The sequence below is a fragment of the Chrysemys picta genome, chromosome 2 (assembly GCF_011386835.1).
Source record: "Chrysemys picta bellii isolate R12L10 chromosome 2, ASM1138683v2, whole genome shotgun sequence".
In the NCBI taxonomy this organism is placed as follows: Eukaryota; Metazoa; Chordata; order Testudines; family Emydidae; genus Chrysemys; species Chrysemys picta.
The window spans coordinates 248,104,583-248,130,954 of record NC_088792.1 but is presented as its reverse complement, the minus strand read 5'-3'; the positions used below and the strand labels follow the sequence as shown (position 1 = coordinate 248,130,954).

At 42.1% G+C, this 26,372-nt stretch overlaps 1 protein-coding gene across 1 annotated transcript; it reads left to right on the top strand.

Moving 5' to 3' along the window:
* The first annotated feature begins 1,874 nt into the window (after positions 1–1,874).
* Positions 1,875–11,575, top strand: GEM (GTP binding protein overexpressed in skeletal muscle). Its single transcript, XM_005291587.4, has 5 exons — positions 1,875–2,012; positions 3,906–4,245; positions 7,757–7,833; positions 8,344–8,548; positions 10,387–11,575. The coding sequence occupies exons 2-5, from the start codon at positions 3,915–3,917 to the stop codon at positions 10,662–10,664; spliced, it is 891 nt and encodes a 296-aa protein (XP_005291644.1). The 5' UTR covers positions 1,875–2,012; positions 3,906–3,914; the 3' UTR covers positions 10,665–11,575.
* Positions 11,576–26,372: the final 14,797 nt, after the last annotated feature.

Sequence of the window (26,372 nt, the reverse complement as noted above, 5' to 3'; positions counted from 1 at the left end):
TGCTAGATACAGCGCTACTGTCTATGCTTTCCAGTATTATCTATTTACAATTTTCCAGTGAAACCTTCATAGCCTCAGACTCTGCCTGATCAGTCTGGCCATAAACCTTTCCATTGCTGTGGCGGAGAAAGATTGTTTTCACATTTAGAACTACAAACTACAATAAAAAAGGAGCCAAATGAACATGCGCTACAGAACAGGGCAGTCCAGGCACCTAGTCAGCTGCATGACCTCTGGGTAGTTCCACAAATGCTAGCAAAATGAAAAGTGAAGCCAAATGCATATCCAGCCAAAGAACCATGTGCCCTTTCTGTAAAGTCACCTCTGAGCACGGCCTGTGGGGCACGCAGTTGTCCCTCCAACAAGAGACTAGTCAATTCTGCACAATAGGACTTTGCAGTGCTGTACAGTCCAGTATCCATAGCAGTTCCATATGGCCAGTAGATCAAATAAAAGGCTGTTTCTTCTGGTGCAAGCTGCTCGTTGACGCTTAATCCCAATATTGCAAACACAGGGCTGGCTGGTGATTCAGTCATCCAGAAAAGCTAGCTAGTATTCAGAGTTCTGATGAAGTTCAGTGTTTGTCATGCAATCAGTTTTGCATTCGGAGACATGGGCAGGTGAAAGTAAGGACATATTCTGCTTCTTCTCCAATTCTCCCCTTGCCAGGTTTGAGTGACTCCCATTGACTTTATAGGAGAATATTATTTTGGAGAATGTTCTTGTCTTCATATGTTGGAGAATGAGCATGGAAAGAATCCCTGCCCAAAAACAAAATTAACAAGTTTCTGTTGAAGAATTTTGTAAATTGCATCTTTTCTTAGCAATGTTTCTAGGTTATTACCTGAAACGGAGTTACTCCTGATTTACAGCAGTGAATCATGCCCACAAAGACATCTGTGTCCATGTTCAGAAATGGATTAACTTCATCTGGTCAGATTTCTATAGTGCTTTATTAGTAAAAAAATTATATGACTTTATGTAACACCTGGAGACCTTATACACTTTGGTAAGGGAATCTCCCCAGTCTTTATCAGTAGAATGAATACAAATTTTCCATCTAGCCTTAAAAGTATCAGGCTAGGAGTGTGATAATGCAGTGCTTTCTCTGGCAAAACTCCTTGCAGTTAAGGAGGCTTGAAGGAGTAAAGATTTAAGGATCAAGCCCCTCATTTGTAAAACGTACAATATAGTTTCAGCTTTTCTAAAACTATGCAGCATTGTGCTTCTCCAATTTTATGCGAGTGTAACACCTTTCATACCAGTGGAATTACATTAGCATCAAACTGGAGTAACACTGCAGTGAATAAGAATCTGTGCATCCAAAAAGCAGTCCAGTGAGTCTGAGCAAACTGTTCAGTGACTTGTAGATTTTCAAGAAAATGAAAAATGGGATCTTTTGTATTAGTCATTCTTATACTGAAAAATAGGATAAAATCCCTAATTTTCAGGTATTTACAAATTATTGATCTATGATTACATTTAGGAGATGAGGTATTCCCGGATGGGGTCCCTTCCATTTTGTAGTTCGATAATGAAATATATTTGTAGCACTTGGGACATTAGAAAAGCACAAGCAATTCTTTAGACATCACTGATTTCAAGAGCACTTGCGTGTAAAACTGAAAGAGACTTGTGATGAGAATTTTTTGTATTTTTCCACTTTGTAAGAAGACAAAAGGTTTACTGGCATTATTAATGAAGAAAAAATCATATGACTTCAAGTAAGTGATTTCATTAGTGTTACTGTCTGTAAGTTTTTGCTCTTCTGCATGCCTGCTTCCTCCCAGCTGGGGGCTGGCTGTTGTGTGAACAGGCCAATGACGTAACGGAAAAGCCCTGTCTCTGATCAGATGGACTAATATAAACCACGTTTGCTGAGAAAGAATTAGAGAGGCAGCCACTGAACAGGAGAGGATTTACTCCAGCAGACCAGTTCAATATATCACACTCCACTGCAAGAAATAGACAATAAGACCAAAGGAGCTGACTGGTGGAAGAGACTGTGAAAAGTAAGGTGGTGCTGGCTGAAAAGTATTAGTTTGAATGTATTACTTTAGTGAAGAGAAATGATAGAACTAAGTAGACAAATGAAATATGTAATGTGAAATATAGTTTGAATTTGGAATTGAATGCACTACAGTAAGTTATAAGACATTGTCTTGTTTACTTTATTAAACTGTGGAAATCTCTTAAGGAAGCACTACTAATGTAGACTGTTTATTATTTAGCCAAATCAAAGTTAACATTTCTCATTCTGTCTTTTTGACAGGGAAATGACAGAAAAATATATGCTTGAAAGTTAAAATATTTAATTTTGTTTGTGAAGCAGTGTTTGTTTGGTGCCTGGTCTCCAGCTAAAAACATTTCTTGCTGGCAAAAGTTTATGTGACTGTATGGAATACAGATGAACTGATTTTGCAACAAATGCTGTAATTACAGATAGAAAATGGCATAGATCACAAGTTGTAGAAAAGGGGCAATATCCTTGGTAAAGGCTGATATTCAAATTATAGGTATAGTTTGCTGTTTTTCAGCACATTTGTTTTATGACCTGCTCTGTACCTGCTCTAAAAAGTTTTCAAGGGTTGTTTGAGTTAGAAAAAATAATTGCTAGTGTGCGATTTGATGAGATGCTGCACTTTTTGCAAACACAAAAGAGGAATAAAGTTTGAAAGCGGCCCCGGATGTTTTAATAGCAGATGATCTCTTTGTTAATATGCAGAAGAGAACTGAGAGCCATCAGACTTAAGCCTAAAAAAGCAAAATGTATAAATAACTGTCACCTTGGGAACTGGAGAGCATCAAAGTAACTTTCCTAAAAATGGTAGCTGTGGACCACTAGGAATGACATCACAACATTCTGCCTCCAACCAAGGCAAAATACATTCAAAAGCTAAATGTAATTAAAAGCCATGTTTAGACAAGAGGAGCTAACCTGACTAGCTGCTCCTCAGCCAATTCATTTGTTGATTTAAAAACTGTAAATTTATGAGCTATTTTCTCCCAGTGGTATCTCCTGTAATGGTGCGATCAGGTACATACTCTGGGATCCCATCAGACCTCATTCTGCTCTCTCTTACACCCGTTTGATACCAGCTTAATTCCATTGTGTGCAATGGAGTTGCTCCTTTTTTTTACACTGGTATAACTGAGTGCAAAATCAAGCCCATTATAGTAAGACTTGTTGATGTGGTTCGTTTTCCACCAGAGGAAATTATCTAAATGTGCAGAGCATAATGTTTGTTGTTCTCACAACAGATTCAACTGTCAGTTGAGACTAACCATGATACTTTGCAGGCAAAGAACAATTTCTTGTTTAACAACCCCTCGGCAGATTCCGCTGGACTTTACATGGGTATGCAGTGATGGGAGAGGGTGCAAAGAACCTTCACTCCATTGCATGGTCTGTGTAAGAGACAGGCACAATTGCAGTCTCTGTATTTCTCCCTCTGCACCCCCCTAGAGGTGCACAGTGCCCCAGAATGGGCAGGGACCAGCACACAGGGGATTATGCCTTCTCTGAAAGGACACAGCAGTGGGCACGGTCCCCCATGTGATGGGTTGCTATGAAAGGCATTCTGCCTCCTACTGCTCCCTTTGGGGCAGTTCAGCTCCACACCATCCCCAAAGCAGGGCTGTTCCTAATATTCACAACTAGGGGGAGACAAAGATAGGGCTTAATATGTAATGCTGATTTCAACCTGAATCCTAAAGCCACGACTATGGTTTGCTAATTAGAAATGTTAGAGGCAAATGAAAGAGGCAGGTTCTAATTCTTCTTTTGTCTGTGCACTAGGCATTTGCAGATGCAAAGGATATACCTTATCAATGTTTTTTTTTTAAATGGAGCTCATTTCAAATTCCTGGTCTGTAACGTTTGCGACTTCACTATTTTTTCCTAGGGAAAAACCATGACTTTGAATAATGTCACCATGCGTCACAGCAGCAGCGCGCTGCACGCACAGCAGCAACGCTGGAGCATCCCTGCCGATGGAAGGCACCTGACCGTCCACAAAACCCCACATGAGTACAACGTGCGCAAGAGATACACTATGAACCCCGATGATTATTACCGAAGGAGTTGGTCATCAGAGTCTTCCGATTCAGTCATTTCCTCCGAGTCCGGAAATACCTACTACCGGGTGGTAATGATTGGGGAGCATGGAGTGGGGAAATCTACCTTGGCCAATATCTTTGCAGGTGTACATGACAGCATGGACAGTGACTGTGATGTGCTAGGAGGTAGGTCATTACATTCTGCACTGCTTATGTTTACTTAAAGCCTTTCTTGTCAATAGTCATCAGCAATAAGACACAGAAAATTAGTGAGGTCATTTAATCTGGAGTGCCTGAAACTGAGGTAATGCACACTTGGCCCTTATTTTCAAAGTTGATTCCAGCACATGCATCTGTCTCAAAAATCAGGGGCTATGAAGAAAGATACTCATTGACAAAGGTCTAAATCAGCTGAAATACAACAAAGGAGAACAATACAGCTTCGGAGCCCTTTCTTTGTAAAAAGGGCGGTTGGAATCTGATTAATTCTTGACTGTGCTGTAAATACATTACATAGAAGGCCTGAATCAGATCTTATACCAGTTTCACCCTGGAATAAGCTTCAGTGGATCAACTCCTGCTTTACCCTGGTGTGAGGTAATAGCCTGGCCTGTAAACTGCACTGCCAGCCTTGTGATGCTATGAGAAATCAGTGCCTAAAATCATTTGGGTTTTAAAGAAACTGTTAAGAATTACCTATCAGCAAGAGATAAGGGTAGAAAAATAAAAATCCCTGTCCTGCTTTCCAGATACAAACAAAATACTTGCTGGTCATTAAGTAATCTCACCAAATTTGTATGCAAATAAATTGCCTCAATATAAGCTATTTGGGTTCTTCTCATCAGCATTTCATATCACCTGCATGGCACAGATCCCCCACTTCCCACAAGGGAATTGCAGCTAACGGAGCCTCAGTAGTGTGAGGAAAAAATCCTGCTCCCCAATTAATTTGGGGAAAAGAGGAGGCTGACATGGCCTGCAGCTCTTTGCTAGGCATCTTTCTTTTACTATGCTCCTCTGCTTTAGAGCGAGGGGACTCGTATTTTCGTTATTCCCAAGGCTCAATTAAGGCTAAACAGTGGCATTGAGCCATGGGCCATGTTTTGTGTGCGGGAGACCGTTGGGGAGGAGCTGTGTTGTAGCAGGAGGTCCTGCGGCTTTGAAGATGTGGATACGGCCACGCTTTGGAGAAAGGGCAGGGTTGCTCCCACTCTGGCTGGCTCAGTTTCACTGACCAGCGGAGATGGCCCCATCCCTCCACTACTCCTTGTCGCCCTGCCTCTTTGGGATGCCTAGCAAACAGGCAGCACCAGAGCAGTCTTTGTGTTCAAGGAGCACCAGGAACATGAATGTGTCTGGCTCTTACGCAATGGTTCAGTGGAGGCCAGAAGGGAAGGCACCTTGTGTTCTTCTTCCTTTCTGTGCCGGGCTCGGAACGATTTACCACTTAACATGGCCCAGAATGAAAAATACTGGGTCCAAATCCTGCTTGTGTATGACCACAAGCTGGAAATATAAGTCTTGGGGGCCTGAGGGGAACTTGAGGACTCCTTTGATGCACAGGACACGGATCAGCCAATCAGGTGTGTTTTGTTTTCATCTTCCACTGAGTAGTCCTGTAATCATGCAGGACCTCATTTGCGCGGGATGGGCCTTCTAGCAGCTATCTAGCCTGCACTCCAGCAGCACACAGAGTACAGCATAGTACATGCTTATTGTCCCTTCCACTCTTCTTTCTTGCAGACTTGCAAAACTGCCCTGAAAATCTACTAGCCCAGGCACCATGCCTAGTCACCCACCTTCACAGTTATGAGGATGGGGGGAAAATAATCCCCAAACCAACAATAATATTTTACTTATCTTAAAATGTTACTTGCCCCAAGGAAGTGGAATTTTGCATAGCTGCTTTATGGTATATGATGGACCTGATCTTCTGTTGGGTGTTGGTGCTTTGTGCTGCACTGTGGGCAGCGTGTGTCCTTACAGCAGGGGTAACCAGAATTCAGAGGATCACCCCAGGTCAAAGGGAGCCTCCAGTTAGTGTAGAATCAGTGTAGCAGTGCCTATGTTGTGCTATCTTCCTGCTGCTGATGTAGGGCACATGGGTGGGATGCTCCTATGCCGTTGTTCCAAACACTGGGAGCTGCCAGAAGCCAGGGGAAGGTAGAGCAGCCTTAAAGTTGCTCTAAACTTACTCCAGAGGATCAGTCCTCCACAGAGTAGCCCCAAGATGAGGGGAAGTGTGAAGGTGAGCTTTATGTCTCCTACAGCCTGCACTCTGTTCAGCTGGACTCAGATGTTTGCCCAGGATTAATCTGAGGCACAAGCACAAGGAGAACCTACCGGGGCTAGAAGTGAAATTGCTCCTGTTGGTTAGTGTTTTCCTTTTGCTTTCTTCCTTTTAGGCCCATCCACCCCCAGGTGGCCAGCTGTGTCAGCCCAGTGTCCTTTTGTTTACAAAGAGTTTTCCATTTTAAAGTTTCTGTGGCGGAACTGATCTAAAAAAATAAACATTTGGCTATTCTTTAGTGCCCCTTGGCTCATTCTACTCCATGGACTCACTGTTTTCTGGCTTCCAAGAGAGTCCAAGATTAGGACTTGGGGAAAGATCACTTCACAAAAGCACAGTCGGAGTTTATGAGGGAAGAGCCTTTATTTAAAATACAGCAATATCCTCCATCAGAGTGGTTTGGATAGGTGCTCTAAACAGCATGGTGATGGATGTAAGCAGTTCAGAAGCTGTCTGCCCTAACACTGGATTTTATTATGCTAGCAGTTACACAAGACTAGAGATGGGCCCAAACCAAAAACATGCATTCAAACACCACAAACTTCAAGGGAGTGAAAGGGACAGGGAATGGAATCCAAATTTTACAGTGGCCCTTGATCTCTATAATGGCTTGGCGCTGACCTCAGATCTAAATACCTCTGAACTGGGTGTGGTTTGAAATCCAGATATGAATGTTGCAGGTCCTTATCCAGGGTTAGGCAGGTTCTGTCACATCCTACCAAACTGCCGTGAAATGCTTCATCACCTCTTTAATGTTCATAGGTGACCATTCAGTGAGAAGCACTAACATGGGACATAATAAAGCCAGGGGAATTAGGGACAGTTCAGAGATCTGTACTGCAATAGCAGCATCTATTATAGATTTATAGAGCCCAACAACCTTTGCCTCACACACCGCTGCCCGTTGGTAGGGCTGCTTGATGGCTGAACTGCTCGGAGTTCACCCGGAAAGGGTCCCTGCTAGAGGGAAAACAAATATTTTCCATTACTAAGCCTTGCTGGAGTCTGTACGTCTGTCAGCTGCTCCCAGGGGGTCAAATGTTCAGCATTTGATTTATTTCTTTCACTGGTTATATTCCTCTTCCCCCTCCCCCAACCCTACCCCTGCCCCACATAGGATTAAAAAGCTTTTCAGCCAAAATAATGAACACTAGTTGCAAAATCTTTCAGTCTCGTTCATTTACCATGAAAACTAAGAAAAAAAACAGTAAAGAGACATAGGGCCACATGCACTGCTCATGGAAATGGATACAACTCCATTGAAATCAATGGACTCATACCAACTGTGAATTGTGTTCACTGAATTCAGCTTGGAACAAATCATATGTTTATGGCTATTTTTCTTTATTGCTACATATATAACAACAGGAAGGGATGTATTGCTAACACTTTGGTTTTTTATTCTAGAAGATACATATGAACGGACCTTGATGGTAGATGGTGAAAGCGCAACCATTATACTGCTTGACATGTGGGAAAATAAGGTATCCATTCCATTCATTCCATTCAAATGCCCAAGGGAAATTAAGTATGAATGAGCCTTAATACTATAGTTCTGCTAGGAACATGCATTTGTTGAACAAGTAAGGAGGTGTTATCCATAATTCTATAGCCAGTGAAAGCATGGGGTCTCTAAAAATGTCCAAGCTCTTCCATGTAAGTTTGAAAATGGTAAAGAAATTTCTTTGTCTGATTTATTATTAAAAACAAAAATGCTGGAAACATGATCAAAGCTAAATTTAACCTGGGCATAAGCAAGCACAAGTTAATGAAGTCTATTGGCCAATTTTGGCCCAGATTTGTGCTGGTGTATATCCATGTTCCTTTGGTTTGATACTGGTGTAACTGTGATCAGAACCATACCCAGCAAAGTTACACCATGGTTGAATTTGGGTTGTGTAATATTACATTTTTTCTGTAAACACTCAGTTGGGCTTCCAGTTAAGAAAGCCAGGCTTTTGCTAATGCTGGCGGTATCTATTTTATTTTGTCAGCGTGAAGAAGAATGGATCCAAGATCACTGCATGCAAGTAGGAGATGCATACTTGATTGTCTACTCCATCACAGACCGAGCGAGCTTTGAGAAAGCCTCTGAACTAAGAATACAGCTCCGCAGGGCACGCCAGACAGAAGATATTCCCATTATTTTAGTGGGCAACAAAAGTGATCTCGTCAGGTGCCGTGAAGTCTCTGTGTCAGGTATGGAAAATTACCATGACAACCACTTTATAACTTTAAGAGCCATGTACTGGCCTAGATCTGCTTGCAGAATTCCCACTGATGTCAGGAGTACTCTATGGCTGAGAATGGGTGGAATGGTTCAATAGCAAAAAACAAACAAAAAACCTCAACCCCAAAATCCCAAGTTTAAGGGCCTGATTCAGCTCCCATAAATGTGAATTAAGACTCTCGTTGACTTTAATGGGAGATGGATCAAGTCTTTGGTCAGCTAAGTCTCTTCCTGAAAACTTATCCGTGAGTGTCGGATGCGTAGTGCCTACAACAACACAATAAAATAGTGTTAACCTGAAACAGATGAGAAACTCCCCCCAGCTTAGGTTTCAACTCAGTCCCATGACTATTGACTGTAGAGCTTGACCTTTCCAAAGGTATTCACCCTCTCCTCTGTCTTCCAAGAAGCCCCTCCGATAGACCTTTTCCCAGGTCCCCAGGCAAGGGGAAGGGAAAGCTGATCTGGACTTTACCCTGCATTCTGGCCCCTGTCACAATGGCCATACATGAAAACTTCTCACTGGGAGAGGTATAGCAGTAGAGCACAAGGGCTCAGTAGTATTACTAAGCTTCTTGTTTTCATGTTCACATTCTTCCTACTGCTGGCTGTTAAAGGCACTTTGCCTGGAGTGAAGGCAGAAAGCTGGGTTTCATTTTAAGCACTCCATGAGTCAACCACCTGATGTGTTTGGAGAGGGAGGGGAGTATCAGAGCATGCTGGTATCCATTTAGAAGAAGAAGATAATTAGAGTTAGTTTAGGTTTAAATATAAAAAATAAGGGCCACAATTTCAAAGTGGCTTCTAAATTTATGGGCATAATTTAGCTAATACTTTATTTTTTGCACATGTTGCTGTTCACCCTAAAGTTTTTGCTGTTCAAAGACTACAATTTGTGTATGCAACCTGTGGGCTCAGTCCTACTCCTTCCAATGTTAGTTGCATCCAGGGGGAGGGATAGCTCAGTGGTTTGAGCATTGGCCTGCTAAACCCAGGGTTGTGAGTTCAATCCTTGAGGGGGCCACTTAGGGATCTGGGGCAAAATCAGTGCTTGGTCCTGCTAGTGAAGGCAGGGGGCTGGACTCAATGACATTTCAAGGTCCCTTCCAGTTCTAGGAGATAGGATATCTCCATTAATTTATTTATTTATTTTACCACTGACTTCAATGAGGGTAGAATCAGGCCTATACTTACACATTCAAATCAGGTAGGTAGGAACTTACCCATTCAGGGTATGTCTACACTGCAGTAAAGACCCATGGCACAGCCATGGCTGGCCTGGGTCAGCTAACTGAGGCTCAGGCTGCAGGGCTATAAAATGGCAAGGTGATGTTAGGGCTTGGGGGAGCCTGGGCAAGGGGGAGGGTTTAAGCTCCACCCCGAGCCTGAACGTCTATACAGCAATTTTATACCTATACAGCCCAAGCCCTGTGAGCCTGAGTCAGCTGACCTGGGCTCTGAGACCCAGGGCTGAGGGTTTCTATTGCAGTGTAGACGTACCCGAAGTGTGCACCTAGAGATCTGAGTTTTGGCGTATGCAAAATTATGCCTGCAATCTTAAAAGTTGTATTTTGAAAATATGGCTGTAAATGGATCGAGCAATATATTGCTCTCAATAATGGTAACCTCATTGCCTCTGAACGTGAGTCACTGAGATTTCCGTGAAGTACAAGTGACTCTAGTTATGGCATGTATAGATAGCTCAGATTCTGTACTGTGCATGGCTTTGCCCTTCTCCCTTTTGCCTAGGGAACGTGCACTATCTGAGCGCTATGCCCACTGACATAGATCCCTTACCATTTTACAGAAGGCCGAGCTTGTGCTGTTGTGTTTGACTGTAAGTTCATCGAGACCTCCGCAGCTGTGCAGCACAACGTGAAGGAACTGTTTGAAGGAATTGTGCGGCAAGTCCGGCTAAGAAGGGACAGCAAGGAAAAGAATGAGAGGAGGCAGGCATATCAGAAGAGGAGAGAGAGCATTCCTAAGAAAGCCAGGCGGTTCTGGGGCAAAATAGTTGCCAAGAACAACAAGAATATGGCCTTCAAACTTAAGTCCAAGTCTTGCCATGACCTATCAGTACTTTAAGAAGGTTGGACTATGACAGATGTTCTCTTCTGTGGACATTATTTAACTACAATGTGAACAATAATCAATCTATATTAGATTGGACTACAAGAAAAACATTTTTGACTTGGATTCACAGTTGTGATGGTGACAAAATGTGCTGGCAATAAGCATAGCACAATGCATGGAAAACAAAAGCCTTTCTTAATATTTTTGTCAGTAGTTTTTTAAAAAGCTTTCTCTAACATCCTAAAGTTAAGCAGGGTGTGTTTTTAAATTTACTTCTTGTTTTTCTTGTTGCCTTTGGATAATAGTGTAAGAACCTAAACACTCTTGATCTGGCGAATGAATTGCACCTTCTCATTATTATTTTTGGGAAAATGTGTAGAGAAATGATGAACTCACTGGGAACTGATCCTTTGCCAAATAGTTGGTCTGATTTTCTTAAGCACCCAAAATCTGCATTTCTCTAGAATAGTCACTGAGACACTGTCTTGTTTCCAGGGGTAACCCCCATGAACATACACTTCTCTTACTTTTGAAAAAGTAATATTTTAATGGAAAAAATACTTCTAGCCAAACGATATTTCCCCTCTGATTTTCATACTGTGGGACTGTCAACAACCACCACAACAAAAATCAGATTAAAATTCAAAATGCTTCACGTGAGAGATGCCAAATTGTAAAACCACCTGATCTTTTATAAGAAACCACATGGACATTTGTACCCAGACTTGTGTATGAAGGAGATGTGCTGTATTTATTTCATTGCAAAGCAATAAGCATTTTTAGTATTGGGGGTGAAAATGTATTTATTGTCAGGTTTCTCAAGAAAAACACTTTAATACTGTTTTCTAGCTAATATCTTTTTCAGATTATGCAAGTTTTTATTTACATGCCTTGTAATAAAACAAACAAAATATTTGACTGCCTTTGAGTCCCACCATGAAATCTCAAAGATTTTATTGGAAGTTAAAGAAAAGATTTTGATTGTTTGGAAAGCTTCTTGCATGTGTGTGTGTGTGTGTGTGTGTACACTGAAGATACCTAACAGGTATTGCTGATTACAGACTATTTAGCAATTTAGCAAAGCAAAATGCTCTTAATGCACAATAGTCCTTATACCCAGAGTGGCACTATGGTGATAAAGATAATAATAGTTCATTCTTATAGAGTATATTTTGTTCATAGATCTCAAAGCATTCTACAAAGAAAGATAAGCATCATTATTCCCATTTTACAGATGGGGAAACGAGGCAGAGAAGTAAAATACCTTGCTCAAGGTCACAAAGCATGTCACTGGGTGGTAGAGTGGGAAAATCTCAGTCCAGTGTCCCATTCCTAAAGTAGTATTTGAAACAAGGGTGTTGTTAACACAGAGACCCACTCTGGATTGGGATATTCAGGGACTTTGGGTGCATAACTCCAAGGTCAGGACAGATGTGCAGCAATTCTAACATGCAAACTGGTAACTATGATGGGCCAAATGGCCACCCTAGTAGCTCAGGCACAACGAAGACGGGTACAATATAATTACCTAGATAGACAGACACACAGAAGTGAACTCCACATCTTGTGCTGTACAGGATTTGTTTACAAAAGGCCTGACTCAGCTCTGACTGGAGTCAGCTTGCTGAGTGTTTGAACAACACCACCTATACTGACAGACTAGGTAGGATGAAAAGTTGACGGGGTGGGGGGGATACAGAGTGGATGTACACGGCCTCCAGGTTTAGTACTGCCCATCAGGGAGTGAGCAAACAACTGTGCAGAATTCATATTTCCCAAGGAATATAGTACTTCTGCTCTAGAGTACATTGCCTAGCAATTTGCCTGAAATAATATAATTTGGTATTTGGAACACAACAGTGACAAGAGCACCATGTGATTCTATGAATTCAAAGGAAAGTGTAATTTTGAAATGAATGTTTTTTGCATGGCCTGGATACAATTTAATCATAGAATCATAGGACCAGAAGGAACCTCGAGAGGTCATCTAGTCCAGTCCCCTGCACTCTTGGCAGGACTAAATATTATCTTCTAGACCATCTCTGACAGGTGTTTATCTAACCTGCTGTTAAAAATCTCCAATGATGGAGATTCCACAACCTCCGTAGGCAATTTATTCCAGTGCTTAACCACCCTGACAGTTAGGAAGTTTTTCCTAATGTCCAACCTAAACCTCCCTTGCTGCAATTTAAGCCCATTGCTTCTTGTCCTATCCTCAGAAGTTAAGAACAAGAATTTTTTCTCCCTCCTCCTTGTAACAACATTTTATGTACTTGAAAACTGTTATCATGTCCCCTCTCAGTCTTCTCTTTTCCAGACTAAACAAACCCATTTTTTTCAATCCTCCTTCATAGGTCATGTTTTCTAGACCTTTAATCATTTTTAAAAAGCAACAGAGGGTCCTGTGGCACCTTTAAGACTAACAGAAGTATTGGGAGCATAAGCTTTCGTGGGTAAGAACCTCACTTCTTCAGATGCAAGAAAGCTTATGCTCCCAATACTTCTGTTAGTCTTAAAGGTGCCACAGGACCCTCTGTTGCTTTTTTACAGATTCAGACTAACACGGCTACCCCTCTGATACTTAATCATTTTTGTTGCTCTTCTCTGGACTTTCTCCAATTTGTCCACATCTTTCCTGAAATGTGGCACCTAGAACTGGACACAATACTTCAGTTGAGGCCTAATCAGTGTGGAGTAGAGCAGAAGAATTACTTCCTGTGTCTTGCTTACAACACTCCTGCTAATACATCCCAGAATGATGTTCACTTTTTTTGCAACACTGTTATACTGTTGACTACATTTAGCTTGTGGTCCACTATGACCCCCAGATCCCTTTCCGCAGTACTTCTTCTTAGGCAGTACTTTAGTATTTTGTCAATCTAAAGCAGTCCAGACAGCAGTATTCATTACAACATCATAGTTTAGAGCTACTGTACTAACAGAGCCTGGTACCATTCAAAACTTGTAGCAGAAAGAAGTGGGCAAAACTTTTTAGCCATAAGTTATTTTCTTCTACCATATAAGTTTCATTGAATTAATGTCCTCAAATTGCAGAGGGAGGGAGGGGGTGGGAATTCCTTGGCCTGTTCCCTTTCAGTCAAGCCACAGTACTTTATAACTCCAAATCAAACAGGCTTTGAATCTATACAGTCCTTAGTCCTAGTCTTCCAAACAGAGGTGTTAAGAGTGGAAGCCAGTAATTTTTTACAGTACACTGGGTTGGGACATACAGTGTCACCAATCCCAAATATTAAATAAATCATGTCAGGGCCACAAAATTAATGAGATTGGCTTAAAAATCATCAGAACTTTTAAAATAAAAAATTGGGGTTCTTTTTATTTGCCTTCGGCTTCTGAGTCTTTAGTGTGCGCTCACTTCTTCTTTTTGAACTTTTCTCTTGAAACCAGGAGGGCTAGAAACTTTGAGTTGGCAGCACTGAACATACTATGGCTAGAGACAACTGTCTAATTTCAGACATGTTTACAACCACTTAGCTCAAGTGGGTCATAGGGGAATGGACAGCAGAGAAGGCACTTCTGCAGACTGGAGTTGTATTTGGATAAATGCTAAGTAATCTCTCCGGGTGACACAGAGAGGATGATCTGAGAGGAAAACTTCATCAGGGCCAAAATCTTTTAGAGGGGAGTGCATTTGAGTCAACACAGCATTAGCCCTCTTTCCTTCCATTCCTGCGGAAATCATCCCATGGAACTTCACACAGCTGGGCCTCTGTGGGTTCCGAGGAAGCATTTTTGGGCAGGGAGGTGGGGGCTGAGTTTGGGGAGAGCCGCTCTCTACGGTGTCACCCCAGCGGATTTACTTGACTAAATTATTGATGTTAGTATCAGAATGAACTACAGCTTCACATCTTGAAACCATCCCTGGGTGAATGCACTGTGGGTCAGTGGTGGGCAACAATCCCTGAAGAAGGTGTGGTGCATGGAGGGCAAGCAGCCTGCCAAGTGCCTCAGAGAGCCTGGGCATCCATATGGCTGCCCTAGTCCTCCAAGGAATGCCCAAGGGCTTCAGGATATCCCTGTGGATCTAAAGTCCTCTGTGGGTCAGGATGGCATTGCTTCCTGCCCATTCTATTCTCAAACTCTGACTCTATTTTATAGCGGAACAGAAACTCTAGTCTCAAAGCTGTGGATTTTTTCACCTAATGTTGGCCTTCCCATAGGTTCTTCCATGGGAGAAGGCAAGATACATGCCTATTTATCTATATTTAATGCACTTTCACTGCAATACCTGAGTGCTTTGTATCCAAATTTATAAAGATGTCTCAACCTACCTGCTAATTATATGCCTACAATCAGTTATGGGCATAATTGGAGACATCCAAATGCCTTATTAAGGCTAATAAGATGTCTATATCTTAATATTTGTGATTTGCAAATTTTATGTCAGAATTGTCACTAGATCATCACTTCAAAAAAATTTGTCCCTTAGAACCCACATGTAGTTAAAAGACAAAATGGCCCATTTAGAGAGAGGACTATAGAGAATGGACCATGATTTTATTTTGACATTTTTTAGAGAAATTTGAGTCATGATCATAGCTGATTATCATCAGGTTACTAGTTACAGAAAAGTTCATAACAGCTGGCAGGTAAATAATCACGTTACTTAATTGGTACCTTAAATACTGGGTAAATATTGACACTTCAAACCTTTACTATCCACAAGCCTGTTAGGTGTTGATTTCAGAGGGCAGTTTCAAGAAATGTGAAACATCATAGAAAAATGTCAGGGGCCCTATTGGGGTATCTATAAATAAATGAGTGCTACAGGCATTCCAACAACAGAAGAGCCATGGAAGTTGTGAAAACAAGCAACAAACGAACCCCAAATGCAAAAGCAACAGAAAGCATACAAAAAAGCAGTTCAGGGACTCAAACCATTGTGTTGGCTACTCATGAAGTCAGGGCTACAGTAATAGAAGCTAACAAGATAATTGCTCCGTTGTCCACAGAGATCTGGCAGTAACTGTGGAATCGTTGAGTCATAAGATTGATAGATCCAAGGCAACAACTATGAAATTCCTGAAGCCTGGATAAAATAAAACAAACATAGCAACAAAAAATTCTATGATCATGTGAAATGACTAATTATTACAATAATAGCCCTCTTTAAAAGACAGACTATATCAGTGACATGAATTAGGGAGAAAGTTCCGCTTTCAATTAATTTCATTTTGACAGATTTAATGCCAGAGAAAAGGTTTATTTATTAAAGTTTTAAGGAATAACTATAATAGTCAATAGGTTCCCACCTAATATCCTACCTGAAGGAATTACATTATCTCTGTTGTGACAGCACATGCCTCTGTAGCATATTAAACAGCACACATGTAGTCTTGTAAGGATTATTGATAACATTTAGGCAAGTATAAGATTATAAAAATGGATAGATGGATGTTGTATGGTTTTAATCCACATATGTGCAATACTTTTAAATTACACCGCTTGGAAATCTTTACAGATAAAGGGCCAGATTCTGGGTCTACTTAGGATATGTATAGACTCCTGTGCCAGCGGACTTGGGCTCGCGGGGCTCGGGCTGCGGGGCTGTTTCACTGCGGTGTAGACTTCTGGGCTTGGGCTGGAGTCCGGGCTTTAGGAGTCTGTGAGGTGAGAAGGCCCCAGAGCTCGGGCTCCAGCCAGAACCCAGAAGTCTACACAGCAATGAAACAGCCCTGCGAGCCTGAGTCAGCTGGCATGGGCCAGCCACAGGTTTTTCTTTGCTGTGTAGCAATACCAGGCTGTTTTGTTCCATCTTGGTGCGTAGCTGTGAATGAAAGAGGGAGACAAAGGGCTCAGGAAGATGGAGCTTAACTTCCTGATAATATGGATTATGCTGATAACATTGTTGACCCAGTAGACATAGCAGTGCAGTATTGGGGTGGGGAGCTGGACTGCAATTAGACACCTGCGGCTGGGCCGTGCCAGCTGACTCACGCTTGCAGATCTCAGGCTGTGGGGCTGTTTAATTGTGGTGTAGAGGGCTGCAGGGTCCTAGTGCCCAGGCTCCAGCCCAAACCTGAACATCTACACCACAGTTAAACAGCCCTTTCGCCCGAGCCCTGTGAGCCGGAGTCCTCTGGCACAGGCCAGCCACGGGTGCGTAATTGCAGTGTAGACATACTGTAAGAGGTAATGTCCTTCAGATGAGATGTTAACCCAAGGTCCTTGTTCTGTCTCTGATGGCTGTTTAGGTGGATATTATGGGGGCCTGAGGAGAACCAAAAGATTATGGGATAACACAAGTGTCCTGGCCAGTATTTTAAATTCTAAACATAGGTGATGTCCTAAGCAGGTGTATATAAACAAAGAAATCCTATGGTGGCTAGGCACCCCATTCAACCCTACTGAAGACTATGGGACTGCATAGGTTATAAGTCACTACAGACTTGCCATCACCCCCCATAATGAAAATATAAAATCAAGACAAAGCTCTGGAGTAGGACTTTGCTCTAGATATCCTAGCACATACGAGACTGAGATATGCTTTTGTCTCTTTGGATAGCAAGCTTTATGGGCAGAGACCCTGGCTTCTCAGCATGTTGTTGGTGCTTAACAAATAATACAGAAATAAATCATAATATTTAATAATGATTGCTTGGTTTTCCTACATTAATAGAAGGGCCAAATTCTACCCTGTCTTAAACCCTGTTAGCTCTGCTGATCTCTGGGTGGTTTTACTCACTGCAGGCAAGTCAGGGGAGAATTTGGCTCATTCAGGGTTTGTGTAAGTGGGGAAATTACATGGTGCAAACACAATGTTAAACATGACTTAGCACTCAGTGGTAGACAAGGACCGTTGTGTTTAAATCATGTCAAGTGGTTGCGGACCCTAGGGTTAACAATGACCAACTGACATAATTTTAAAATATGACAGTCTGTATTTAACATCATGTTCGTTAAGATGTGATCTAACATGCTGAAATTTCCAAATATAGATTGCCCTCAGTTTAGCTATCATTCTGAAAACACCTTAAAACTATCAGGCTCTGTATAAAATCCAATTGTGTTCAACAGATTGTAAAGTGAAAGACATTGAAATGTCTCCTGGTTAGAGTATGGAGTGTTGTTATAGCCATGTTGGTCACAGGATATTAGCAAAACAAGGTGGGTGAGGTAATATCTTTTATTGGACCAACTTCTATTGGTGATAGAGATAAACTGTGACACTTTGAGTTAGTTTCCCAAAGCTGAAGAAGAGCTCTGTGTAAGCTTGAAAGCTTGTCTCTCTCACCAGCAGAAGCTGGTCCAATAAATGATATTACCTCATCCACCTTTTCCTCCTTGGAGTCACATTTATAATGTCATGAAACTAATGTTTTTTTGCCTTGTAATACTGAAGCTCAACATGCCACCCACTCACATATTTTTAACTGCTCTGGAGCAACAGTTGTCTGGTAGATCAGGAACCTAAGACAATAAAACCATAGGAGTGCACCTAGTAACAAACAAACCTGGACCAGACATCATTTGTGTCACATAATCATATAGATAATAATTGACTACATGAATGATTAAGGCAACACACTTCCTTTATTTTAAAATATTTATTTTTAGCATTTGGATACTTTTATTTTAAGATTAAATGACTCTTTAAAAAGCAGTCATATCAGTATACTTATAACTTCTGGTATGTATAAATTCTATGGAGATATCGCTTCATCAAAAAACTGTATTTCAGAATGTAATGGAGCACTGAAAATCAAAAGGAGGTATTATTTTGTGTGAAATCCAATGCATAATCTCATAGGCGGTGGGTGAACCCTCCACCTTTGGGGAGGCTAGTCTCTGGCCCCACCCCTACCTCACCCCCTCGCCTGCTGGAGCCCCGAGTTCCCTCCCCCGTGGTCGGAGGAGTCCCGGCCAAACTGCCTGACCCCCAGGCAGTCCGGCCAGCCTGACCACTGGCCTAAGCCGCCCTGGGTTGCCAGCTGGCCTGAGCACCAGCCTGATGCTCGAGCTGGCCTGAGTTGCCAGTGTGGCGAGCTCCGAGCTCCATGCCGCCAGCCCAAGATGAGCCTCCACTGGCTTAAGGGGGAACGAGGGAGAGGGGGAGTGAGGGTGGGGCCTCAGGGCAGAGTGTTGGTGGGGCCACGGTCTAGATTAAGGGAGGTTTAGCTTCCCCTGGCCTATTATACCTGCTGCCCATGCATAATCTTAAATACGTACCCCAGATCTGAACATCCACTGAACTTTAGTGAAACTGTTCAGCTTTCACACTGGGCAAAATAACAGGAGACAGCTGCATAGGGAAACACAGGGAGAATTCAAAATATCATACAGAAATAGTAGTCTTACACTCACATCACTGAAACAAACTTAGTTCCCAAAGTCACTGACATGGTTATCAACCATTAGACACTCACACCGCCAGCTCTCCAGAAATAAGTGATTCCATGCTGAAACAATGCCAGACCATTACATGAGACAAAGTGAGTGGCACTCAGGAAAGGAGACAGCAGGAGGCAACAGAAAGGCAGTGCTCACACAAAGTGAGCAAAGGTGGGTATAGAGGCAGAGTTGGCATGTCCAAGAAACCAGAACTGTGCTTGTTCTATCAGATGGTTCTCAGGTCTCATCCCAGGTCTCTCACTAACTCTATATGATGCTGATCAAGTTGTTTAACCCTCCTGGCCTCATTGAAGTAGATAGCAAAACCATTGGATTTGAAAGGGCCAGGATTTCACCCCACGTGTTTTTGTTTTCCCCTCTGTACAATGGGGAAAAATATATTTTTACCTTCCTCTCACTAGGTGGCGTGAGACTTTACTGAATGATAGTTTTGCTGCGAGCATGGTCCATGCTATTTCCATGCTAACTCTTCTGTAGATGATGAAATCATTGACTGTTGCTCAGTCAGAGGCACTAAAATTCTGACACCGGGGCTTTAATTTCTTTTTTCCTCTATTTGTAAACCAGTAAACCATGATTGTCACCTCTTAACCAGAATTTAATCAGATTACAAACTAAGGCTGCGAAATGTGAGGGGTGAAATCCAGGCAATTCTGAAGTCATGGGAGTTTTGCCATTGATTTCGCGCCTGCAGCAACAATGGTTGTACTCACCAGTGAGGAAACACATCCTGAACCAAGGTCCTAGCTGCTGATAATGACAGTGGTGCCTTTTGATCAGTGTCCGAGATGTTTTGTTACCTACCCATTCTGACTGTCACTATACAATGCCCATCTAATCACAAGGGAGTGAAGGCGGGGACTGAGCTGTTCATAGGGCTAGGAAACATTTCACTGTACCTTTCACCTTGTACTGTTCCTGCAGTAGAGGTTAGGTGTATGTTTCTGCATGGATTTCAGGTGATGTTACATCTAATTTCAGAGCACTAGCACCTTTCTATCATCTGAAATGAGATTTTCACTAATTTAGAGTCCCTGAGAGCCTTCTAAGCTCATTTACTGATATGTGACTTACTCAATTTTACTGCTCATCACTGACCTAGTGACAATGAATTGTCTAGTACATTCATTATTATTTATTTGTATTACTGTAGCACCTACGAGCCCTAGTCATGGGTCAGGACCCCACTCTGCTAGGGGTTGTGCAATCCCAGAACAAAAAGAGAGTCCCTGCCCCCAATCTATTTTTATAATTGTAGAGTTTTAAAAATACAAATGTACTTTTTACTTGGCTACAAGATACAAACCCTGTATTTCTGCTGCAAGCAAAATTTTCCTTCTTATAGACTACGAGCTTAGGTTCTTGTTGCAAATTAAAGTTTTAATGGGAAATCCATAAAGAGGGGCACAGTTTCTAAAATAACATCTTGTTTAGCCAACTACCATTTGCCTTCCATTCTTGCAACAGCCTTGCAAGAAAGACACGATGAGCCAGATTCTGCAAATGTTTACTCATGCAGTAGTCCAGATGAAGGATTAATCTCATGAGTCATTTTCTGTTGGATTGGGCCTTATCCTCTTGTTGACTCATCAACTGACTAAATACCTGATATGTTCTGTGATATTACAGGTGGGTGAAAAGCTCCATTGCTTTCCTTCTGAAGAAGAAATACATCTCTGGAATGTCTCATTTGGTACAGCTAATATTTACTTTACAATGATATCCTTGACACTGTGGGGTAGAATTTCAAGACATGTCATGCCTTTGCAACACACTGAAATTAGAAAGTGGACATGCACAAAGTGAACAACCATAAGGCATATTTAACCCACGCGAGAATGCAAGAATGTGCCTGCCTGGCTTTTTCTGCACTGCTCAAAAGTAGTTGGAGAGTGGAAAGAGCTATGAATATTGTTATTCAAGTGTAATTTTCAAAGAAAAGTTGTATGTGTAATGATCTTGGGGTTCATTAAATAACAAACCAGGGAATGAGAAAGGAATAAAACTTTAATAAAACAAACTGGAGAGCATCTCTGGTGAACTGCTGCACACAGCCATGTGGTATTCCCAACCCCTGCCTCCAAGGCACATCTCCAAATTCCTATGTTCATAACAAGAACAGGAGTACTTGTGGCACCTTAGAGACTAACAAATTTATTAGAGCATAAGCTTTCGTGGGCTACAGCCCACTTCTTCGGATGCATATAGCTATATGCATATATATATATATATATAAACAGCTAACAACTATGTAATAACACATGTATTAAATTCTCAACTCATGTAGTACATTTCCATAAACCCAAGGTGTCAACTATCTACAGAGGAGAGGTTACCAGCACATCAATCTCAAGTGAGTCTTTACCACTCTCTTTTCTCAAATACCCCTTCTCCAGGCAGGTTAGCAAATCTCTATGAGTCTTGCAAAACGTTTAATCTTCTGTTCTGAACTTCTCAGTATCAGCCTTTCATTAGAGTCTGAGTTGTTCTCTTGACAGTTTCTTTTTTGTACATTGATGATAAAGGATCAGTCAGATGGGAAATGCCAACATCCACACCTACTGGCAATGTGTTGGAACTTTCTGGGATTACTCATAGATCCCTTTGATTACATCTAAATGTGTCCCCTTGGCCTGTCTGGACTACACAAGACCTTGGATGCAGCTGTTCTTTAATGGTACCCCTTGGTGCCAAGTATTAGAGGTGTGATTCCTCAAGCACAATCTATCACCTCAGTTAAGAGATGGGAGATCACGGGCCTTTTTGTCAAATAATATTTCTGCTTCCACTTCTGATTTTCTTTCATTTTGATTTAATTGTTATTAGATTTCAGCAGGTTATCAGTAAATGGCAAATTAGAGCTGATCCTTCTTCCCATTTGTGATTAATGTGCATAAGCCTTGTCAAGTAGTGTCAGGCTAAGCAGTGTTAGGCCTAAAACTTCCGGAAGTTGTAAGAAGCGAGTACAGTTGAATCCTGCAAGCATAAGCATAATCTAGCTAGGAAGCTTTATAGCCTAAAAGGAAACTCTTACAGATAGATACAGACTTGTGGTTACTATGCTCTGCAACCAAATACCTCTTTAAGATAAATCAAGCATTTTTGAGTCTAGCAAATTGACCACAATTAGCCACATAGAGAAGAGATGAACTGAGCATAGGTGCACAGTTCATAAGTTCAAAACAACTGCAAATACCACACTGAAACATTTGGCCACCTTCATTGGTTGATCTGTTTTGAAACATGGCCAGCAAATACCGTATAAATAAGGTGTAAAGACGCAAGTGTTTTGTATGTGTGTTGACCTAAAAGAGATCACTCTTTGTCAGGCTCACATACACCCCCTGAACAAAAGGGACTTGCGCTTCACTGACTATCTGTGCCTGGCCAGTGCAGGAAATGGTCAACTGAAGGTAATGTATCTTTGGAAGAACGCAGGGTAAGGTTTTGGAGTGAAGAGGTCTGGTTGTGCTTGAGCTAATTAATCTTAAGTCTGTATTAATACTATAGTTTAAGTATATTAGTAAATTGTTTAAATTGTTTAAAAATAGTAGTAGTCAATAGTTAATCAATATATAGTGTGGCAGAGCTCTGACCTTGTCCCCGTGGGTCCTGCGTTTCTAGGCGGTCTATGCTAGCCTCAGGGGCTCTCTGTGACCCTCCACATAGCCCTTCTCTCTCTAGGGCCAGGGTTACAGTCTACTGAGCCAGCAAGGAGGTTGGTGAGAGAATTCCCATAGTCTCTGTTGTCCCTAGGGCTTGTTTTAGAACAGTTTAGCCTCCTGTCCTGACAGGGGCCTGACTTCCCCTTCCAGGAGATGTTCCTGTAGTGGTGGGTTGGGGAGAACCTGGGCCCACCCTCTACTCCGGGTTCCGGCCCAGGGACCCTAATGGTAGCAGCTGTGGCAGCCAACCTTTCACTGCCAGAGTTGCTACATTTCCCTGGGCCACTTCCCCAAAGCTCTCCTGCTTCTCCCTTCTTCACCCTTACCTTAGGGCTCCCTTATCAATAACTTGATGGTGTCTTCATTAACCAGTCCTTCAGCCATACTTCCTCTCCTCTGGCTCCCTGGCTCTCCCCTGCCTGACTGGAGTGAGCCCTTTTTATAGTATCAGCGGGGCCTTAATCAGAGTCAGGTGGTACATTAGCTTAACGGCCTCACCTGACTCTTTGCAGGTTAATTGGAGTCAGGTGTTCTCATTAGCCTGGAGCAGCCCCTGCTCTGGTCAGTCAGGGAACAGAAAACTGTTAATCCAGTGGCCAGTATGTCTGCCTTCTGCTGTACCCAACTGGCCTGGGTCCATCACAATAGTAACTGTATATGTTTTGTGCCTTGCTGGAAGCAGGTACAGCGCTGGTGAAGTTAGTAGTTTATAAATCATAATAGCTTTACAAGTCGCTGTGCCTGTCTTCAGTATAAGTTACCATCAAGTTTATCATAAAAGTCAATAAAAGTTTATAAGTTGTTATATAAGGTTATAGGTAGGTTAAGGTTAGTAAAATATAGTTAATCAATATATTAGTATTGCATATAGAATTGTATTTGTTGAGGGTGGTTACAGTACATGTGAAGTTGTTAGGCAATCAGTAATAGTAGCGTTGCATGTGCTTGTAACTATTTTCAATATAATTTACCCTTTATATGTGCACTTATAGAAATAGGTAGTTAATGCATAATATTACTTGTACTTGTGCTTGTCTCCAGTATAACTTGCCATTTATATTAATCCTCACTCAGTGCTGGTCTTTAATTTTGTTTTTCTTATTCTGTCTGTGTTGCCTTTATAGCCATAAGTCATTAAAAACCCTTCTTGAGGAATAATTAGTTGTTTAGTTTTTCTTCTGCAGACACTACTCAACCTCATTACATCTGTGTTGGGTGGTGGGAAGTAGCGATCACCCAGAGCCCCACTAGGGCCCTGACCGTAAACTCCCTAGGGCTCTGATGTGTGCCTCCTCCTTCCATTAATCTCCACACCATTAACAGCTGAGCTGGAGAAAAGCCATTCTCCATGGGTGTACTTTGGTAAACAAATCTCCCCCACTGTCAAAAGTCTTTTTCATAAGGTTCTTTATTGTCCATATAGACCTTTCCACAAGACCATTTGTTTGGGGGTGGGGGTAATTTGGTCTTGATGTTTTGTGATGAAAATCTCAATCTATGGCAAATTGCCTAAAATCTGCACTGGAAAATTGCGGCCCATTATCGCTAAAGACTCCATCTGGAATTCCATGTCTGGAGAAGATTCCCTTCATGCCGGCTATCATGGATTTACTATTAGTACTGTGCAGTGTGCAAATTTCTGGATACAGAGAATAATAATTGTGACTATTAAATAATCCTTTGAGTGACAGATAAATAAATCAGTGCCGACCTTCTCATAAGGCCTTTGTGGAACAGGAGGAGGTCTCAGTGGCTTTGTTGGTGGCATGGCTTGTATATAAAGATTGAAAAGCAGTTTCCTACTACGTTAGTAATGTTGTGATTGATCCACGGCCAATACAGCACCTCTCGTGCTCATTGTTTGCACTTCTCAGTTCTTAAATGATCCTTGTGGATCTTCTGTAGCATTTCTTTTTGGAGGCTCATTGGAATTACAATCTTACTGCCCTTGAAAATCACCCCATCCATCACAGTAAATTCATGTCTGCAGTTCCAATAGTCTGATATACTTGGACAGCAACTGCTTATTTCTTCAGGTCACCCTTTAATTATCACTTCTTTAAGGATTAATGATTCATCTTTCTTTGACTGGGGACGTAGCATCATTTCAAGGGCTGAAATCTTCCTCTTATCAGGTTTTTGGTTTTCTTTGCAGTTCACTTTGATGTCTGGAACCCTGCTTCCAGGCTAAGTCCACTGTGCTCTGGCGAACAGCAAGTTCTTGTCTGGACATGTTTGAGCCCCTGTCAGACTTCCATAGTGAGCAGTCCCACGTTGATTTCTGCAGGTACCATAACACTTTTCTGCTAAAATTTCAATATTCGGCTGATGCATAGACATGTTATAAAGTCACAAAGTGGGGCTTTGCAAACTGGCTGACTGTTTCTTGCCTTAGCACAGTGGTTCTCAGACTTTTGTACCTGTGACCCCTTTCACACAGTAAACCTCTGAGTATGACCCCCCTTATACATTAAAAACACTTTTAAATATATTTAACACCATTATAAATGCTGGAGGTGAAGCGGGGCTTGGGGTGGAGGCTGACAGCTTGAAACCCCCCATGTAATAACCTCGAGACCCCCTGAGGGGCCCCGACCCCCAGTTTAAGAACCCCTGCCTTAGCATAAAGCTGTCACATGTGGTTGCAACATAAAGCACATCAGCCCAATCCTGCAAATACCTACGATCCAGTGACTGTGCTGAACCCTCTAGTCAGTGTTCACAGGATTGAGCCCCATGTTTGCAAACAGGGAGATAATCTGACACAGTTTAATTCCCTGAAAAGCAATTAAGGCCTGATCCTGCAAAGTGCTGAGCTCCCATTAGGCTCTTAAAAATCATGTATTAAAGCAATGTTAGATGATGTATTTGATATAGAACATGTTGGAGATGTATTTGTTTATAACTGTAGTTCATTAGCAGTTTCACACCAAGTTATGGGAAACTACTGTGCACTTGTATAATCGGTCTCTCTGAGCAATATCTCTAGATAATGTTGCAGATGTGCATGCAGTATTTGTGAAATATTCCTCACCTTTTTTTAACCATTTCAAATTAATAGTTCAAAGTAACTTAGATCTATTGGAAATGTGTTTAATCATAAGAAGAAAACACTTCACAGCAGGAAAGTTTCCTGTTCCAGTTCCTTAGGGCCCAATCCTGCAAACTGCTGAGCTCTTTCAGGATTAGCTGAAGTGAATGCACTCAGCACCTTGTAGAAGACACATGGGAATTCATAGGATCAAGCCTATAAGGAGCTGCTGTTCTTTGTTTTTATAGAAGTACTAATAAAGTGTGCCTGATCTCTCTCGGCACTATAACATCCCCTTTCCCCCCCACCCATGGAAAGTCCACTAGACAAGGTTTTCCCAGCGCAGAAGATCTGCAAGTTCCCCTCTGCTGGGACTAGCTCAGCCAAAGAAGTGGTAGGCATTGACTCATTGCACAGCAGGATTGCCAAGGAATGCTCTGATACAGTTCCTTCCCATTGCGGGGTTACCTCAGGCAGCTTTCGGTCAGCCATGCAGCGGGGGTGCTAAGGCAGGCTTCCTGCATGTCCTGGCACTGAGGACTGCGCTGCGCCCCAGAAGCGGCCAGCAGCAGGTCCGGCTCCTAGGCCCCTGCCCCCACCTCGAGCACTGGCTCTGCAGTTCCCAGCCAATGGGAGATGGGGGGGGGGGGG

What these genes read in the sequence shown, in the direction of transcription:
- GEM (XM_005291587.4), top strand. Translation starts at nt 3,915, where the DNA reads ATGACTTTGAATAATGTCACCATGCGTCACAGCAGCAGCGCGCTGCAC. An exon ending in TGACTGTGATGTGCTAGGAG is followed by an intron (nt 4,246 to 7,756) that starts GTAGGTCATTAC and finishes TTTTTATTCTAG; the next exon opens with AAGATACATATGAACGGACC. An exon ending in CCGTGAAGTCTCTGTGTCAG is followed by an intron (nt 8,549 to 10,386) that starts GTATGGAAAATT and finishes ACCATTTTACAG; the next exon opens with AAGGCCGAGCTTGTGCTGTT.